The 19948-nt window shown below is 37.8% G+C and overlaps 1 protein-coding gene across 17 annotated transcripts in view; it reads right to left on the bottom strand.

Annotated features, from left to right (window-relative positions):
- CFAP54 (cilia and flagella associated protein 54) overlaps positions 1-19948 on the bottom strand; it is a 289781-nt gene that overhangs the window by 93431 nt on the left and 176402 nt on the right. For all 17 annotated transcript variants that reach the window (XM_045062193.1, XM_045062194.1, XM_045062191.1 and 14 more), the window contains 6 exons: positions 18644-18730; positions 13815-13937; positions 9781-9834; positions 4303-4510; positions 2107-2186; positions 307-476 (listed from right to left, as the gene is read on the bottom strand). In XM_045062193.1, coding sequence (XP_044918128.1) covers positions 307-476; positions 2107-2186; positions 4303-4510; positions 9781-9834; positions 13815-13937; positions 18644-18730 — 722 coding nt within the window. The remainder of the gene's footprint in view (positions 1-306; positions 477-2106; positions 2187-4302; positions 4511-9780; positions 9835-13814; positions 13938-18643; positions 18731-19948) is intronic.

The following is a 19948-nucleotide window of genomic DNA, read 5'->3' as shown; positions in this document are numbered from 1 at the left end:
TTCTCTCTCTCTCTCTCTCTCTCTCTCTCTCTCTCTCTCTCTCTCTCTATCTATCTCTCTCTCTCTCCCTCCCCCTCTTCAAAATAAATAAATAAACTTAAAAAAAATCCTAGCTTATGCTTTAATAAAGTAATTGCTTTGTTTAGAGCTGTAGTTTTAAGTGTAATAATATATGAAACTCCCCTGAATAATAAAACACAAGCATGCCCTATTAATATTGGAATTCATAAAACTTACACACAGTCTAGATATATTTGACAAATTAGGGTGAGGAAGAAATTCTCCTCTGTGCTTAAAGAGACTCACCTGTATGCGGCCCGGTGTCTTTGCAGGGCAATTGCAGCCAGCTGAAGCCTGGCCTCTACCACAATCTCCAACTCACCAGCAGAACACTGGGACAGGTCCTTGTGGCCTGGATGCTCCATCTCTGACACAAGGAAGTTTAGCCTGTCCTCAGCTTCTGTCAGTAAAGCTGACTAAAGAAAGAATACCACACAATCACGTAAGTTTAGAGATAATACAAATAATATCTCATTCCTATTTATCAGGTGTTTTTTGTGTACTAAGAAAGTAACCTTGACTGGAAGGCTAAATAGGAAATTTGCACATAATCATCAGAGAAGAGAGCTCAGTGAACAGGAAAAAGGCAACAGAAAACAAAAAGGAGAGTGATGGCAAGAGTAAGCATGTACAACAGTTACCCTCTATTGTGTGCTCAGCCAGCGCTCATTATTCATAGTACTTAAACTGTTCCATAAAGTTGCTACAAACACTAAATTAGCAAACACTGAAGCATTGCTCATAGAGGAAATACAGGAATAAGTTCCTGCTGGCCTCTGGTCACGATATTTTTGCCAACTGATCTACATATAACTTTGTTTAATGTGCGTTTATATTTAAAGACACATTATTTAATATATACTGTAAAGTCATTAACCTTGAACTCATAGCTTAATAGCTCTAAAACTCATGCCTGACTAAAGCTTTTATTGCATAAGCGTGGATTAGGCATTTAGTCATAAAGCACATCACAGCCTTCTTAGGAATTTAGTATTCTTAGGAATAATAAACAGCATTTCAGTGCTACACAGAGGGGCCATTTCAAATAGTGAAATCACCAATAAAAAGCACAAAAATGCAAAAAACATGGCGATGCATAGACCATGGAAAGGACTCTTATTTACAGTATGAGAGTGGAAACAAAAAGTCAGAGAATTGCCTTGTCCAGCGCAGCTAGGAATGTATGAGTGTGTGTTGGGCAACTGAAATTTTTCTATGCTCTGTGATGTTCACAAATGACCACAAAAAAGAGCCATGAGTGTTGATTTTGGAGTTACAAATAAATTTTAGCAGATAGGCTAGTTAGAAAATACTGAATCTGTGAATAATGAGGATTGACTGTATTTCAAGTTACGTTATGATCACCTAACTGGTAATGTGAAGATAATGAGATTTTATAGCAGACAATCAATAGTAAATACCAACCCAGCATGGCAAAGGAGAAAAGGACCAACCAATCCTTCAAAAAACAGGTCTCTAAAAACTTGTTTGTACAGAGTGGTACACATTATACAAGGACTACTAGGGCAACTTAGTATAATGGCTAAGAACGTGATCTGCATTTCATTAGATGCATGACATTAAGGAATTTTTTTCTGTCTAAGCCTCAATTTTCTCACGGTTCAGCACAACATAGTTCAAAAATGATTAATACCTACATCCCAGAGTTGTAAAAATTAATCATGCAAAGTGCCTGTCACGTAGTAAGCACTGAATAAATGGTAGCTGTTTGTGTTGCTGTTGTCATCACTATTATTATTAGGAAATGAGAAACAGGGAATGGAATACTCAAATCCCATCAAATAATGAATCATATTTTCCACAGTGCCTTAATCATATTTGTAAAGTCAAAGTCTGACAATCTCTGGGCATCTAATTTTCTCACGAGGAGTAGACTCTGTCTCTGGCCCCAATCCATGCTTATGCAAAAAAAGCTACTCAGTCTCCCAAGAGCAAACACAACCCTGAAAGTGAGCCTATCCAGGACCTCATAGTGGACATTTTGGTAACCAATTTCATATGATTTGAAAAAATTTCCAAACTTACCTTTATTGTGCTAAGTGTGAAGTCATCTTTAATTTTTGCAAACTGACCAAATGAGATTCCCTCGTCCTTTAAACATAATTCTATAAAGACACAAAATTTTTGAAGAACCAAGAATATCTGTGGTTAGTTTAAATATTTATTCTAGTTTATAAAACTCATCATTAGTTGGGAAACTATCCATAAATTTCATATTTAAAAAAACCCACCATGATAATTAGAAACATATTGTTCTATCAAATGGTCCTTAAATATTATATATTCAAAGGCTGAGGATGATTTTTACAACAAATCAGATAATTCTGAAAGGATCTTGAGGATTCTTGGTGATGTTCTTTAAATTATTGGCTACTGATATAGAGTAATGGTTCCTCCTTTGGGATCACAGGACGCCTTAAGGTCCCCAAGGTATTTTGGGTCTCCCAGATATTTATAATATTTCAATAAGATCTCCTTGGAAATGTCAGTAGTTCTACTGATTTGCATAAGCCCCTCACACTAAGAGCAGAGAGTGAGAGTATTTAGAACATCAAAATCCACAATTCTCAAGTATCTCAAAAACCCACAATCCAAAGCCTGTCATTCTGAGCAGGAGGAACCGAGATAATTTAGATCACAGACTCTGCCTGCTCTAGTAAAACTGAACTTCTAGACTACAGAGGAGAGGGGGGAAAAACCCCCACAAATCATTATTTGACTAGGAATTCCTGCAAAAAATACCCACCTAAAGAGACTAAGTTTGTCAAGGGGTAAGAGGAAGTCCAAAATAGCATGGAATTGAACACATCTGACTTCCTTCTTCTTCCAACTACTACCTACTTGGCTCTTCTCCTAAATTAAAGGGCTCTGGGGCAAACAGTCAGCTGAGTATGAAAGAGGGCTTGAGAATTGGGAAAGACCCAGCAGAAAGATCTGGGGCTGGGTTTTCTCCCCTAAAAGAGAAAGTGGGAGAGAGACAAAGATCAAAAATAAATGCCTGGAGATTGGCATGGAAGAACGCTGGGATGCATTTCAGAACATGAGAGATCCTAGGAAGAGTTTGATCCACATTGTCCTCCTGCTCTCTCTGCCTCTGAGTGACTTTGGTGATTTCTCTGTGTGGCCCCTCCCAAATAATGACCTGCTCCTCCTCCTGGAAAACTGAATAACAAACTCTGTTTTTAATGGCCACCATCCTCTTATCTGTTGACCTCATCATACCTGAATAATAATAAAAGTTACATTTTAAAACAGAGTCAATATTACTCTGATATCCAAACAGGACAAAGATATTTCAAGAAATGAAAACTACAGAACCATACTTATTATGAATAAGGATATAAAAACCTTCAACAAAATACTAGCAAACAGAATCCAACAACATATAAAAGGAATTTATACACCATGACTAAATGCGAGATAGCCCAAGAATGCAAGGTTGGCTTAAACATTCAAAAATCAATTAATGCTGTAAGCCGTATCAATGGAATAAAAACCAAAAAACATGGAAGCATCTTAATAGATGCAGGAAAAGCTCCTAATAAAATCCAGCACCTTTTTATAACAAAATCACTCAACAAACCATGAATAAAAAGGACAGTTCCTCACCTGATAAAGAACATCAATGAAGAACCCAGTTAACACCATACTTAATGGTGAAAAACAATTAATCCAATTGTTGATATCCAATACAGTTGAGAAATACTTACCTATGACCTATAAATCCTATCCATGGGTATCTCATCCCATAGAAATATATACTACCTGATAAGAATATGTAGCACTTCAGCCCTATTCCTAGAAACAAAGTGAATGTGCAGCAATAGTGGGATGGTTGAACAAGCCATGAGATATTCAGCATAGAACACGGCACAACCAGAATAGCAGAACAAACAAAGCAGTTGCCTTAAAGTGGTTTTAGTGAAGCTTTTATGCATAAAAAACATAAGATGCAGAAAAATGTAAAATATATCATTTTATAAATAAATGATGAATCCTATTTTGTATGTATATATATGAAAAAGTGTATGAATACTGATATATGTGGACAGAAATGGATATGCATATACCTAACATAGGCACATATGTGTGTCATTAAGTGTGCTTAGAGAACAATATGGAAGAATGTATACTAGATTGTTCATATGGATTATTGGGAGCGGAGTGGGAATAGTTGGGGAAAGAGGAGAAAGAGAAGTCAAAAATGAAACAAAATATTACCTTTCAAGTTTTGAAAGTTTGCTCTACTCTTCTCAGAAACAAGTCCATGGTAGATTGTTTTCATTGAATTTTCTGGGACACAATTTATTGTTGCAGCCACACTTATTAAAAAGTAGGCTTTAATGAAAGAAAACTTATTTAGGAGATGTGGTTGGCCAACTGTAACCAGAATTAGAGGCAATCCTTTACTTATTAATTCATCAAGTGCCTTAAAAAATGAAACAAAAAAAAGGCAAATCAGTAAAGTATTGTTTTCAGATATTATTAGTTTTCATCCCTTTTTGCATTCCTCGTTTGGTGATAGATGAAGGAATACACTATACACATGAGGTACCTACCATACATGGCAGGTCTATTTCAAGAGATGTATACTGTCAGATGTACCCCAGCAGTTCTGACTGCTTCTGCCTTTCCCCACCGGTTTGTGATCTGTGCCTCAATAGCCCAGCCCTGCCACAGAAAGAGAGTAAACCTGGTGCTGAGAGCAAGGGAGGGGACATCTCATTAACACAGAGAACCCACAAGAGTTCATCAGCCAGGCACACTTGTCTGCTCTGCTTTAGCATGAGTGAATTAGAGGTACTGGGACAGGAGCAGGAGAACGGGTACACAAGCATGCTACCCACCCAGTTTAGATTCCGTGCTCAATCATTAGATCTTGCCCATGTACACCCTCAATTCCCTGGCCCTCTCCTTTGCATATACACTTCCTTGGCACAACCACAGCCCTGGTAAAATCCAGTGTTGAACCTTCTTTAGGTGTGCACCCTGCCGCGGAAGAAGGTTGAAGAAAATCATGCAGTCTGACTAAGTGGTCCCACTTGAAGTTCCTGACCAAACCTCAGTGCTGCCTGGTCATCGTCCTACATTTTCCTAGTCCATTCACACTCCTTCTCTCCTAGACAACCAATTTCATGCTCTTTTTGCTTCTAAATTCTAACCCTTCCTCCCCGATGTTCCTACCAGCTAATGACCTCGCTTCCTCTACTTAACAGAGAAAACTGAGGCGGCCAAAGTAGTGTATATAGACCCTTTGGCTCCATTTCTCCCACCTACCCAAGCATCCTGCCACTTAGGCCACTGATCCTTTCTGCACTGGTCTACTCAGCCATTCTCTCTTACATCATAAGTGTCCTCTTGCCACAGACATTCTTATCAGCACATAGCCATACTTTCTCCTCCATCTTAAAAAACAAAAACTGTTTATGCCCTGACTACCCTTTCCAGCTACTGTCCAAATTCTCACTTTCCTTTAGAGCAATGATCTAAAGAATTGTCAATATTCCAATTTCTCTCCTTTCATTTGCTTTTATTTATTTTTTTTTCCTTTCATTTGCTTTTAAACCCACTCCTCTCCTACACTGAAACTCTTTGGCCAAGGTCACCAGTGGCCTACACTTGCCTTAAACCAGTGTTCCATTCTTAGTCCTCATATGCCATGTTACTTTTAATCTAAGACATCATTATCTTACATACCACTTAAATTGTCACATGCCCTCAACCATAAAATGCATTCTAATTTCAGAGCTATTAAATGTGAAAAAAAGATGCATGTTTTTGACTTAGTGATTTATGGTGCTTGATTCATCTGCAAAATATGGCACTATTAATCACTTCCTTTTTAAAAAATTGTTTTTAATGTTTATTTATTTTTGAGAGGAAGAGAGAGACAGAGTGCAAGCAGGGGAAGGGTTAGAGAGAGACAGAGACACAGAATCCAAAGCAGGCTCCAGACTCTGAGCTGTCAGCAGAGAGCCTGATGTGGGGATTGAACTCATGAACCACAATATCATGACCTGAGCTGAAGTCAGACACTTAACTGACTGAGCCACCCAGGCATCCGAATCACTTCCTCTTTTGAAAATGTTTCTCTTAGCTTAGAAGAGAAGTGACTTCTCTTAGAAGTCACCACATTCTCTTGGTTTCTTTCCTATACTGTTGGTCATTCCTTTTCAGTCTTTGTTGGTTCCTCTTCTTTTCCCATATTTTTTTTAAGTTCATTTATTTATTTTGAGAGAGGCAGAGAGAGAGAGCGAGAGAGAGAGAGAGAGTGGAGGGGCAGAGAGAGAAAGAGAGAGGAGGAGCAGAGGGGGGGGAGGATCAGAGAGAGAGAGAGAGAATCTGAAGCAGGCTCAGCACTGTCAGCGTGTAGCTCAACATGGGGCTCGAACTCACAACCATGAGATGACCTGAGTCGAAATCAAGAGTCAGAAGCTTAACCCAACTGAGCCACCCAGTCACCCCTCCTGTATTTTCAGCATTGGAGTGTCCCACGTCTTGGTCCTTTTCCCTCTCTTTACTCACTCCCCTTAGATTATCTGAAACAGACTCATGGTTTTAGTTTCATCTAAATGCAGATGAAATCCTGCGATTTTCTCTCCAGCTCTAATCTCTCTTCTGAAGTCAAATCAGCTTCTCACTCAAATAGTCCATTTGGATATTTAAGAGATACCTCAAACTCAACATGTCCAAAACTGTATTCCTAGTTACCTCACAACCACACACACACACACACACACACACACACACACACTAAAATATGACTGAGGTTGACAGCACTGGAACAGTAGTTAGCACACAGTAGGCTCAACAGATCAGCTAAAACAGGTAGATTAGGCCACAGCCCTGCTCTAAACCTTCCAGTGGCTCCCCATTTTGTTCAGAGGAAGAAGCAAAGTTACAAAGGCCCAATAAGGCCCTTCTCAAACTGGCCCCATTACCTCTCTGATGCTGTTTCCTATTGCTTCCCCATCATTCACACGGCTCTGGTCACACTGACAAAGATGTCCCCCACCAAGCCCTGCCCTAACGCCTTTGCATTCATTGTACCCTCTTCCTAGATGGCTCTTTTTCCAGATGTCCTAAACTTGTACCTTTACCTGTTCACAAATGTTTCCTCAGTGAGGACTAACCTGATTACCTTATTTAAAATTACAACTCCCTAACCTAGTCCCATGATCCCAATCGCCTTTATGTGCTGCTGGGTTTATTTTCTTCCTAGCATGGATCACCTTCTAACTTACCATATAATTTACTTAAGTATAATGTTTACTTATACATCATGTTTCTTATTAGTTTTTTCCCCCTAAAATACAAGCTTCCTGATGACTTGGGAGTTTGTCTGTTGCTGACTGACTAATGTATTTATTTGACAACACCAGAAGTGTGCCTTGCACACAACAGACTCTTATTAAAAATTGTTGAATTAATAATATTTGTTGATTAATAATCTCAGGTGCTGGGGCTATATATTCTAGAAAAGAGGGAAACTATTTGCCTTATATGAATTACAAAGAAAAAACCTCAGTGTTTGGGAGAGTCTGAAGCAATAGTGGCAGTGGAGAGATCTGTTGTTCATTCTCCCATCCTAACATCTTCTAAAGGCTGAAAATCAATACATGCAGAAGAGCCATACATGGAACAATGTCGAGCCCGAGCGTGCAACAGAGTGCTAGGAACATGGTTGGCATTCTCTATCTAGGGAAGAAACTTCAGATTGGTTGTGGGTGTAGGGCAGAGGAGAAGGTTTCTCTTCTCTTTTTTCTCCATAGCAAATAGCGTCTTAATGAGTCTTGACAATTACACACAAACACTTGAGGATCAAAAGAAGAGTAATTAGTAATGCTATTTAATACCCCTTTCTCTCCCTCTATACAGAAAATATAAAGTGTAATCTGAAGAGTCTTCAGCAGATCAACAGTTCTGTTTTAATTAATTAGCTAATAGAAATCAGTTTTCCATTATACTGTCAGTCTCTTTTTGTTTAAAAAGAAATGATCAGATAGACATTCCTTTTGGGGAAGTGTTTTTTGGATGCCTTGGAGTTTATGACTGGGAAGAAATATTCTTAAACATTTGAAGGTCTTGGAACACTGAAGCGAAATGTGAATATGTGTGTGTATCTTCCTGATACCAATTCTTTCATTTCAGGCAAGTTGCTTATAAATCAAAACAAATTTTAAGGGAAAACAATGAATCATCTGAAGCATAATTAAAAGTGAAGTTTGTGGGATAACATGAACACTAATGGGAAAGTAGTAAGATTACATTTAATAAAAGGAGAGGATATATTTCCTATCAAAGTTAAGGAAGACAAAACTAAAGCAATTTTGCGTAAATGACTCTCAACATTATTTAATAAAAATAGCTTACTTAATGAAACAGAATGTTGTTTCCTAGCATTTAAAAAAATTAAAACTATGTGCAGCTGTCTCTCTGCACTATCACCTGGTTGTGTGAACTCTTTAGGGGTCTGTAGCCCCCTTACCAATGGCTGCACTACTACTCTTCTGCCCTAACACTTTCTAGTGGTCAGACTGACAATACTCCTGAGATTTTAAAAAATTATTTCAAGATATTTAAATGCTACACAACATGGATGGAGCTAGAACATATTATGGTAAGCGAAGTAAGTCAGTCAGAGAAAGACAAATACCATATGATCTCAATAATATGCGGAATTTAAGAAACAAAACAGATGAACATAGAGGGAAAAAAGAGAGAGGCAAACCTTGAAACAGACTCGTAACTACAGAGAACAAACAGGGTTGCTGGAGAGGGTAGGGGGATGGGAGATATAGGCGATGGGTATTAAGGAGGGCACTTATGATGAGCACTAGGTATGGTATGTAAGTGATGAATCACTTAATTCTACTCCTGAAACTAATATTATACTATATGTTAACTAGCTAGAATTTAAATAAAAACTTGAAACAAACAAAAAGATATTTAAATGCTACTAGGTTATCAAAAGCTTAAACCCCAATCATTCAACTAGTGACAAGAACAGACGTGCTGGGATGGGGAGTCTAGTCCTCTGTTTGCAAGGAGCACTGGGAAGTTAGAGGAGTTGCTTATGAAAATGTCACATGACAACCTTCCATTAGCCAGCACTATGGTGGGAATCATACTGCAGGACATAAGAGTATCAGACCAACGTGTTGTACATCTTAAATTTATGCAATGTTATATGTCAATTATAGCTCAATAAAAACTTTTTATTTTTATAATTTAAAAAAATGTTTCAATAAATGGAAAGAAGAAAACCACTGACTGAGAGGCAGTCTCAGACTGGAGAAAGGATGTGAGTAAAAGCAGAAATGAATAAGTGGGCTACCAGCAAAACACACAAAAATCCTTTTCTTATAATCAAAGTCAGCTATTCCCACCAAGGTAATAAAGATAAACATTAAAGTTAGATACTTGACAGGGCTATATAAACAAAATGAATATACAGATATAATTTAAAACTTACAAGCAATAAACGATATTTGCTCAATTTGAAAGCCAGAGCAGTCTGGGTCCGATACTACCTTGGGCCCAACATTTGGAGATAAAACCCCATTATTAGAAATAGAAAAGCATATTAATTACATAGCAGATTTTCAAAAACAAGTGTTATACTTACCAAATAGATTGAAATGACTCAAAATTATCCTTACGAAGTATCCAACATTTATAAAATATTGTTATCCTTACCTGTAAATTTTCTTTACTAGTAAGAGGTTTTCCTGAGTCAAATGATTGAAATATCTGTCAATATATAAAGCACTAACGTTAGAAACAAAAGTATTGTTTTTTTAAATTAAACTGTTAATGTGTTCTAAAAGTATTTTAAATGTAATTTTTATTATAAAAGCAATACATGTTCTAGTCAGAGAGATGAGTATAGAATAAAGTAAAAAAGTCACACATAAGTCAACTTCTTTTAGGTTGTCAATGTTAATATTTTGGTGTCTTTACTACCAATTTTTTTGATGTATTTTAAAATTATACTGGGGCGCCTGGGTGGCTCAGTCGGTTAAGCGTCTGACTTTGGCTCAGGTCATGATCTCACGGTTCGTGAGTTCGAGCCCCGCATCGGGCTCTGTGCTGACAGCTCAGAGCCTGGAGCCCGTTTCAGATTCTGTCTCTCTCTCTCTCTCTCTGCCCCTCCCCTGCTCATGCTATGTCTTTCTCTGTCTCAAAAATAAATAAACATTAAAAAAAATTTTTAGTAAAAAAAAATTATATATATGCATTTGTATTCCTTTTCATTAAACATTGCATCATAATTATTTTTCCATGTCATTAAGTCATTTGTAAACCTCAGTCTAATAACTAAGTAATGTTCTATGCTACGAATGCATTATAATAACTCCTTTCCTTTTGTTACACATCAGGGGGACAAATTCCCACCCCCATCTCACCATTCAGCCCTAGTTTAAATAACACGTGTGACTATTTTGTCTGTATTTCTCATTATCCCCTTTGGATAGATTCCTGGGAACAGAATTGCTGGGTCATAAGAGTATTAGAATGAGTATTAGCATTTAGAAAAATCTTTGCCAGTTTGAGGTAAAATCATATTACTCTTTAGAATAACTCTTTTTGTGGTTCTTTTCCTTTATTGTGAATGACCTGTCAATATGTTTGGCTCTAAATATAATGCCACATTAGGAAACATTCCATTTATTTGCCACAGGAGATGGTTGTATCGTTGTGCAGAATGCATTCCTCTTGGTACAGAGGCCCTTTTTCAAAGATGCCAGTACTGATGCCATGCCCATATCCCCTGGGTCATCTGGAAGACACCAGAAGCTTCTGTGGATAGGTTACTCACTGATGGACAGTATCCTACTTCAAACACCTGTATGCCTTTGCTTGAGGGCGTTCTGTGGCCACAGGAGTATTCAGGAGAGGCTGGAAGTACAGGGAGTAACCCAATCCAATGAGCACAAGATTGTTCTCCCTGGTCTCTGAGGGCCTGATTGTCCACGCAGTGACTCATTAATGCTCTCTGCAATAGTTCTCCTCCCTTCCCTATGTGACTTACCACACACTCACCATTCTCCCTGATATCACTTCCCAAATATACTACTTGCTCCCAAATCCTTGTCCTAGAATCTAAGGGATTTGAGGAGCCCCTAACCCAAGACATCACAGATAGCTCTTACTGGAATAAAGTGCTGGTAACTGTTAACAATTTTTTCCCTTTTTTGACGGTATTTTTTATCTTCTCTAATACACTGAAAAGTGAATACGTGAATCCAAGGGAAGACCTTTGTTGATACAATGGGAAGAAAGCTGATGATGGACTTAGATTTGGTGATAAGAGCGGAATCCCAATATGAGTATCATGTTAAAAGATAGAATTTTTTTTAGTCTGTGAAAAGTCCAGTAGTAATCTGTAAGACTTTTTCAGTTACTTCTTTTACAACTAAAATCTAATTAATTAATCCTTTCTTTAAATAACTAGCCTGCAGCCTAATAACATTGGCACCTATTTTAATTATAAACCCTGAACGCATTTCCTCTTTTAATTACACTTTTTAAGTTCCCAATTGAAGCTGGAAAGCTTCAAATTAACTTGGAGAATACAAAATTTAAAGTCACAATCTATTTAAAGACAATTCACCCATACTTTTCTCTCATGAAAACTAGATAATAAAAATGAAGTTGGAATTTACCTATAAAGATGAGTTTCATACTGTTTGTTTTGGTGAAGGCGATGAACGTTAAAAACTCTCTTTTGTTTCTCTTTCTACCCAGCTAGTTTTTCTTTCCTTATCTTTCTGACCTCGAAATGTGGATGACTCCAACGTTTAGTCCTCTGACTTCTATTTCTCTCTCTCTGCTCTACCTGATTTCATCCAGTCTCATGATTTTAAATTTCTATGTTAATGCTCCCAAATTTACCAGGATCCACCTCTACTAAGGAGACCACTTTTCATTCCTTCCACCACTATTACCCCAACCATTGTCATGTCTCACTCATGTTATCTGCAAAAGCCTTCTAACTGGTTTCCCTATTTATACCCATGCCCAACTGCAGTTTTTTCTCCAAACAGCAGGCAAAGTGGTCCTTTGGAAAGTCATTCTTATCCTGTCATTCCTCTGCTCCAAACTCTATAAGGCTTCTCATCTTATTTAGTGTAAACGCCAGTCCTCACCAAGCCCTAAGATGTCCTATATGACTGTAGTTCCTGAGTCCCGCCATCTACTACTGTTCTCTCTTTTACCAGCTCCACTTTGCCTCCTTGGTTTTCCTCAACCACATCTTGCAGGTATCTCTGTCAGGGCCTTGTACTTCCTCCTATTCCTATCCCTCCCTCGAATCTTTCACCCTCAAAACTCCCTTATTAGAGAGACTTCCCAAACCACCTTGAATAAAATAGCCATCCACTGCCCTAATCACTCTCTGTCCCCTCAACTCAGCTTGGGTGTCCCTCATGGTACATCATCACCTGACATATCTTTATGTGCTTAATATGTTTATTGTTTGTCTTCTTCACTGGACTGTCCAATAGTAACATGCTTCCAAAAAGGCAACATCTCCATTTATCTTTTTACTGGTCTATCCCCATGACTAAAGTAGTGCCTGTATTCAGTAGGCACTCAAAAAATATTTTTAAATAAATTAAAATATAATTTTAATAACAAAATGCAAACCATTTACATCAGGAAAGGCTGTTGGCTGAGAAGCAAGCAAGAAAATATTGTCAATTTAACCCAGGTAAGAAGATGAGTTAGTTCATGCCAAGACAATGAGCAAAAACACCGACTGATTCGTCTTTGTCTAGACACATAGACAGATAGATAGATAGATAGATAAAGATAGATAGAGATGTATATACATATACACACAGATGTATCCTATTGCCTACTGAATGTCTCTCTTACGAGATAACCTCACACTTGCCCTAGAACAACAAATTATAATGCTATAGCAGTCATATTGAGAAATAAGCAGTGACATTTTAGGGGAATACACTGAGGTAATGAATGCATTGTATGTATATTTAATTTCAGTTGCTACAAGTAATTTTCAAGACTTAGAGCCTATTTCCCAGCTTCTTTTAGTTCTTCCAAATTTGAATGTCACCAGTATGTACTGTGTCTGCCAGTCTCACTCCTCACGCGTACAATCTCCCCCAGGAAACTGACTTATTACCTCCTATTTCCTTTATTGCTGGATCACAAGGGTCCAAGCTGCTGCAAGATCACTCAGTGATTCCCATGAAACCCAAAATAGTGGGAAAAATGGCTCCCTCTGATTTAAATATAAATGCCAGTATTCATTTTCAAGGATGTTTCAATTATCTAATTTACAAACACAATTTGAACAAAACATGCTTAACACTTTGGTATACAATATATAAATCAAAAAAATATCCAAATAAAACATGAGGAGAGACTGTTTTGACTAACAACATTAGCCAGAAATTGTAAGATTAGACGCCAAAGTCTAAGAGGTAGTAGCTGATAAATGTGTCTACTGAGACCGTCCATAACCTACAGACAGAATTCCATTGTAAAAATCGACTCCAATACCATACTCCCCCACATGACACCCTTCCATTCCAGACAAATGAAACCTTGTAAAAGCCTGCTGTTAGCTATAACCAGGCTTAACAAAGAGGTTTGCAGTACCAGAGACTTGTAAATACACTTTTGTAGAAGTATTCCCTAAATTTTAGGAATGTAGCCTTCAAGAGGTAAAGAAATGGCTTTGAATCAAACAGCAGATTTACCTTCACTTTTCCAGTAGCTTTACAGCCTGCAGGTATTGAGGAAGGCATGTTTTTTCCATAAAAAATCTGGGATATCTCATAAAAGGCTTCAGAAAAAAATCCTAAATCTGTAAGGACTTCTATCTTTAAAGGAAAGAAAAAGAAATGAGATTTTAAAGTAAATGATTTGTGTTACTTACAAAATAACAATTTTAGAGAAAAGTCATCAACTTTCTGAGTTCCAAAATTTCTGCTTAATACTGGCAATGCCGTCTAAACTAATGCTTGGTAAACACAGCGGATGGAGATGTATGTGTTTGTGTATAAGCTAGTTTACATGTGCAATAGACCAAGAAGCTGATTAACAACAGCAGGCAATTGTTCAAAGCAATGGACATTTATCAGATGTGGCTTACTTCATCAGAGGCAAACACAAAACATAGCAGGCATAGAAGGGTTAAAAAAATAACTAAAGTTATTTTTTGCTCCCATAGTGAACTATGGCTTAAAAGAAAAACAAAACAAAAACACTCCTGATGTTCTTTAATACTCTGAGCAAAGTGAAACAAACCAGGAGATGAACTCTACAATGGATCAACGTAGAGACAACTATTTGCTTTGTCCCCATGATTAATGGACACTGTCAATTTTAAAGACATACCCTTAAAATTAATCAATTGGTGACTATTCATTGTGTGTGTTCAATTTGAATATTACCCAGCAAGACTTTCAATCAGGAAATTATGGGAAGAAATTTCCTGAACAAAGTCATTCAATCGTTCAACATGTTTATTGGGCACCTCTTATGTACCAAGCCCTCTTGGATGTTACGTTCCTTCCAGATGTGTATTTAGCTAAGTTTAAATGATACATGAAGATCTACACAGTATTATAAGGGATGGAGGGTAATGACAAAATGCTACTCTCAACATTCCAGTCAAGGAGGACTTCTCTGAGAAGACATACAAGAAAAAATTGGGGAATGATGTGAGAGAGAGAGACATTTGGAAAATCTGTTGAAGAAACTCAAGCAGAAAAGTCATGTGGCCATAGGAGCAGTCTGGGAGTCCTGGGGTGCTCAAGGAAGAGCCTTGTGGCAGGAGTTTAGGGAGAGAAGGGAAGAGGGTTAGGAGGTAGTTATGAATGGTGGCCTGTAGACCAGAGTAGGAACTTGGAATTTTATTCTCTGTGTGATAAGAAGTTATTAGAGCATTTTGAACAGGGCATGGCCCTAACCTGACTTACATCTTGCAAACTCCAGTGATTGTTGAGAATAGAGAAGAGTAAATTGTGCAAGCAGGGAATGAAATAAAAAATTGGATGAAGCTCATATGCATATAATACACATATACTTGTTATCTCTTTTCCACTAAGCACCACCCTAGGAATCTCAAACCTATATAAATTTTAAAGAAATAAAAAGAAGGTAAGTTCGGGGTAAATAAGATGTGACAATAACCTGAATAAAACATAAAAGGTTTGGGAGAATATTTTCAATGGAGAAGAGAAAACTGCTTGTCTATCAAGTTGCATACTTTGGTTCTTGCCTAAGATACCTTGGGCTCTAAACTCCCCAGTACCATATAATATCAAAGTAGGCATTAGGGAGTCATATGAGCTCTTTTAGACTTCTAGATGAACATTTTTTTTCTTACCCCTTGCAGGAAATGCTGTGCAAGGTTAGTCTCTTCTGGTCTTGGCTGTGAGAAGGCTGTAACATGAACTACCTGTAACTGCAAAGCCTACCTCTGGTTTCAGTTCATCATACCAATCTGGCCATTTGAAAAAGCAATGGCAATAATAATGAACATGTATTTTCAGAAATGGCCAATGGTGTGAACATAAACAAGCCAGATGGAAGAAAGAACTACCCTTAAATCAACCCTTCACTCGCACAAATACAGAACTATCAGTACCCGTCCCGTGAATGCTGGATGTGTTGAGAGTAATAAATCTTTCAAAATGTTGGCAGTTCTAAAGTGAAGCCAGACTGGCTGATCATAAAGAGGCCTTAAAGCTTTCCCTGAAAGACACTAGTGCACAACCGAAACTTAACAGCTTGATCTATTGCTGTTTGACTTGTCAGAAAGTATTGTTTGCTATTTCCTGACTATGACTTTTCCCTCTTCCCACTCACTGACCCCAGTTTACTTCAGAAAGGTCAGGCCAACTCTACTCAAACAGGCTGTCATTTCTTCCTCTCTATGATGCATCAGTTGCCCTTTTTCATTGTTTCTGTCAAAACCCTAGTCAGGTTTATCTGTTCTACTATGCCAGCAAGACACCAGTTCCATCTTGCTCTGCTCCTGACACTGTTACCAGATACATCTGATCATGTCCTTCTTTTGATCAAGATTCTGCAATTCATTCCACCTCTCCACCCAAGGCTGCAGACTACAGTCCACAGTTCTTCACTGGCTTTGAAGCTACTCTAGTACAAAAAGTTTCCAAGTGCTAACAATCCAATAAAACACAAACTTAGCTAATCAAAAACTTAGGTCCAGATTCTCTTTCAGTGCCTCTCCGGATCTCCTTCTGACACGTTACTAACAGTCACTGCAACCCTTCCATGCTTCTCTTGCCTCTAAATGACAGACCAGAATAAAACTGTTACCTACTTCTGACTTCATAATCTCCTCATTTCTCTCACTGTTCAGACTCCACATTATGTTTCAGTTTGGAAGTCAGGACTGGGCCCCCTTCATGGACATCATGGACCACAACATGCACCTCTGGGAGTCTCATACAACCTTCTTCCTACTCAAAACCTCCTCTCTGGCTTCACTCAACCACCACTGCACGCTTAGAGTCAATGCTGTCTCATCTCTGTATCTTTCACATTGTTGTCTGCCCAGAATGTTCCCTTCTTCCTCTCTCCCGCTGAGTTACTTCTGCTTTCTTCACCAAATCTTACCTACTTAGTAAAATCAAGAGACCCAAATCCATTTTCCCTCTTTCAAACTCCAGAAGACAGTGCTCATCATATTCATTTGGAAACAATCAAGGGGCAGATGCACATGATATTGTTTTGTGTATACATCCTGTCTCTCACTTCCTTATAAGCAAGAACCATGGGTTACATTTCTTTAATTAGCTACTAACATAGTGCTTTTATATAGGAGATACTCAATAAATGTTGTTTCAGAGGTAAAGCAATAAATGTTTACCAAGTATCTTCTAGGTGAGTTCCCACTAAACACTAAAAAGTATGGACAGTAGGCCCTTGATAAATGTCTATAGATTTTAATTTCAATTCAATAATTAATTACTGAATATCAATATATGAATTTATTTCTCAATATACAATAGGAAACTAAAAGATGAATGTGATACAGGCCCTAACCTCAAGAATTTTGCAATTTTGAATACAGCACTGTCTTGAAAAGACAGAGAGAGAAAAGTTATATGCAGCTTTTAAAAAAAGTGTCACTGGAAATCAAAAGCAGGAGAACTCTTAAGAGTTCACTAGGTCAGAAAGAGTGATCCAGAAATTTTTATGCTGATAAAAAATCATTTATTCCTGAGTTAAAATATATTCTCTTAATAGTTAGCACCAGAATTCCTCTTAGGGAAGGTATTGTCTTTATTTAGAAATAGAATGCAATGGACTATTTGGGTCTGAAAACACAGCCCAGAGACAGGATCCAGATAGAGAGAAGAGTTCAAAGGGAAGTCTAATTTTCTCTCATTATAAAATGAGAAAGCTTTGGGGAAGAAGGGTAGAAGGTATTTCCAAAAAGGGACAAGGAGGGGTAAGCCAGTGGTGTGTTGGAGCCCACTTACTCCCAAGGACAAGAGGAAATTGTGCACATCTTGTCTCAATTCCACATTCAGTAATGCCCTGTTGGTAGGCTGAAGTCAGCCGTAGGGGGAATATTTGTACCATGGAAACTGAAAATGCTACAAATCAGGGCTTTTTTTTAGAGTGAGGTGTGAAACATTTACCAGCACACATCTGATTAAGCCATGGGATGAGAGGCGAAAGCATGAGATGTTGGCTAAGAAATATTTTAAACTCAGACATGCCAAACATTCTATTTTAAATTGTTTGTTTTTGCCTCAACTTAAGTTTTCCTGTGTTCCAAATTTTTACTAAGTCCAATACAAAAAGACAGGCCTTGGGTGACTGTGTTGTGTATGTCTGTGTGTAAGTGAGTGAGTGAGTGAGTGAGTGAGTGTAAAATGGGAATTAGGGCTGAATTCCATAGTCAAAATGAGGAGGTGCAGAACAGGGAGCAAATCTGCTGGATGTTGAGGTGATCCACGTACAAAATGGATTCAGCAGAAGTGGACTATGACCACAGCTAAGTAGGAAAATGGGCAGAGAAAATGAGGTGCTTGAAGTACCCACTCCACATGGGGTTGGAGCCAACTGCATATGACTCTTGAGGGCAGAGAGCCTCACCTGACTTCTAGGTTACAGAATTAGTTATAATTCAGCATCTGTGTGTTTTGTCATGTCAATTGCCTATGCAATGAAAACTTCTCACATATCATGATATACATAAAGATCCTTAGCAAGAAGTTCACAGAAACTTCAGAAAACTGACTCATTAGTCTCCACCCAGAGACCAACATTTCAGAAGTGGTGATTTCCAGGCTGACTGATGCTGGGTGAGCCTTTTTCCTGTGTGTAGCTCTTCCTCACCTTATCGTGGTCCAAGCATAAAATGATCTAACCATTCTAATTACCTCTCTCTCATACTTTATTATAATAACGGGCAGAGGTTTTTTTATGTCAGTACACCATATTATTATCAGCTTATTATTATGAGTATTAGAACCAAATTCATTTATGAAAATATTTTATAGTTCAAGGATATCAAATATCTTAAAAGTTTGTGACATACCTTGAGGATCCTTGCTTCTAGATTTCTGACTAGGTCTTGGCAAATTCCAGAAACAAAATACTGATACAATGCAAGGAGAGGCAGAATCTACCAATGGTAAAAACATTTTTTGATTTAGAACATGTTTTATCAAGTTAACAACCTAAAAGTAAAATGTAGCCAAATTTAATGTAGGAGATGTTATGCAAAAGAGCAATTGATTTTGTCACGCTAGGATCCTCTATTATTTGGCATAAATGAAACAATCTGCCTAGCATAAGCTTCATGATTTTATGAGAACTTAAAAGTGCCACCAGGGGGACTTTTAGATGCCACTTGGTACCCAAAACCTAGGTTTTGAATGTCTTTAAGCATGGAAAAGTGAAAATCCAACCAATTACCTTCCTTGAAAAAAATTAGCTTAACATATATATGAATCACTGAGGCCTGGAGAAACATTCTAGCAAATAAGCTATCAAATAACTTCAAAATTCAAAGCAAAGGAACTCACGTCCATGTCCCCAACTCTTTCATCTCAATGGCTGCTGCTATTTGTCTTCAACTGGAATATCTCTATCAGCAAAAAAGTATTTTACAGCATGCCCATTATGTGTCAGGCACTGTTGAATGACAACAAAATCTAAGTGGCCCTTGCTTCCACAGAGCAGATAGTCTACTGATTACCCACACATACTCTTCACATAATATTTTTATTTGCCTAGAATTAACCCCAAAGTTCAACTCCTCTTGAAATCTCATGGGTGAAAGCTTACAAACTATCAATATTTGAGTTGATCCCAGCCACCATCTGGTCAGAGTCAGATGTTGAGGGGATAGATGTTTGCTTAGACTTCTGAACAGCTTCTGATCTCAACTGAAAACTGAAGTTCCTACAACTGGGCCCTTCCCCCACTGAAGAAAGATAGAGCAAAGAGGACTTTGGGGATCCCCGTTATTTATCAAACTATTTCCCATGATTCCACAGCAAAAGGTCTCATAGCAAGTTTTATATGTGACAGCAGTCTCTTTACGCACTGGGCTTCTTCTGGAGGGTAGTATAATACAGAATAGAAACTGTTTACATGGTGCAAGTTCAGCTAAGGAACCTCTAATTGTCAGTCAACTGGCAGCTGCTAATAGCAATAGCTTTTTAAATGGTTTAGAACTTGTCTTAAATGATTTCAAACATAATACTTTTTTTTTACAATTATGCACAAGAAACATAACACAATATCTTTTTCTACAATTAATGCAGCACAAAACAATAAGATTTGGCTATTACCTTTTAGGTTGTTTCTTTTCTTTAGTAAGGAATAAAAACACACC

This window comes from Felis catus, chromosome B4 (genome assembly GCF_018350175.1).
Source record: "Felis catus isolate Fca126 chromosome B4, F.catus_Fca126_mat1.0, whole genome shotgun sequence".
In the NCBI taxonomy this organism is placed as follows: domain Eukaryota; kingdom Metazoa; phylum Chordata; class Mammalia; order Carnivora; family Felidae; genus Felis; species Felis catus.
Note: the sequence above shows the minus strand (reverse complement) of the source record. Positions and strands in the feature narration are given on the sequence as shown.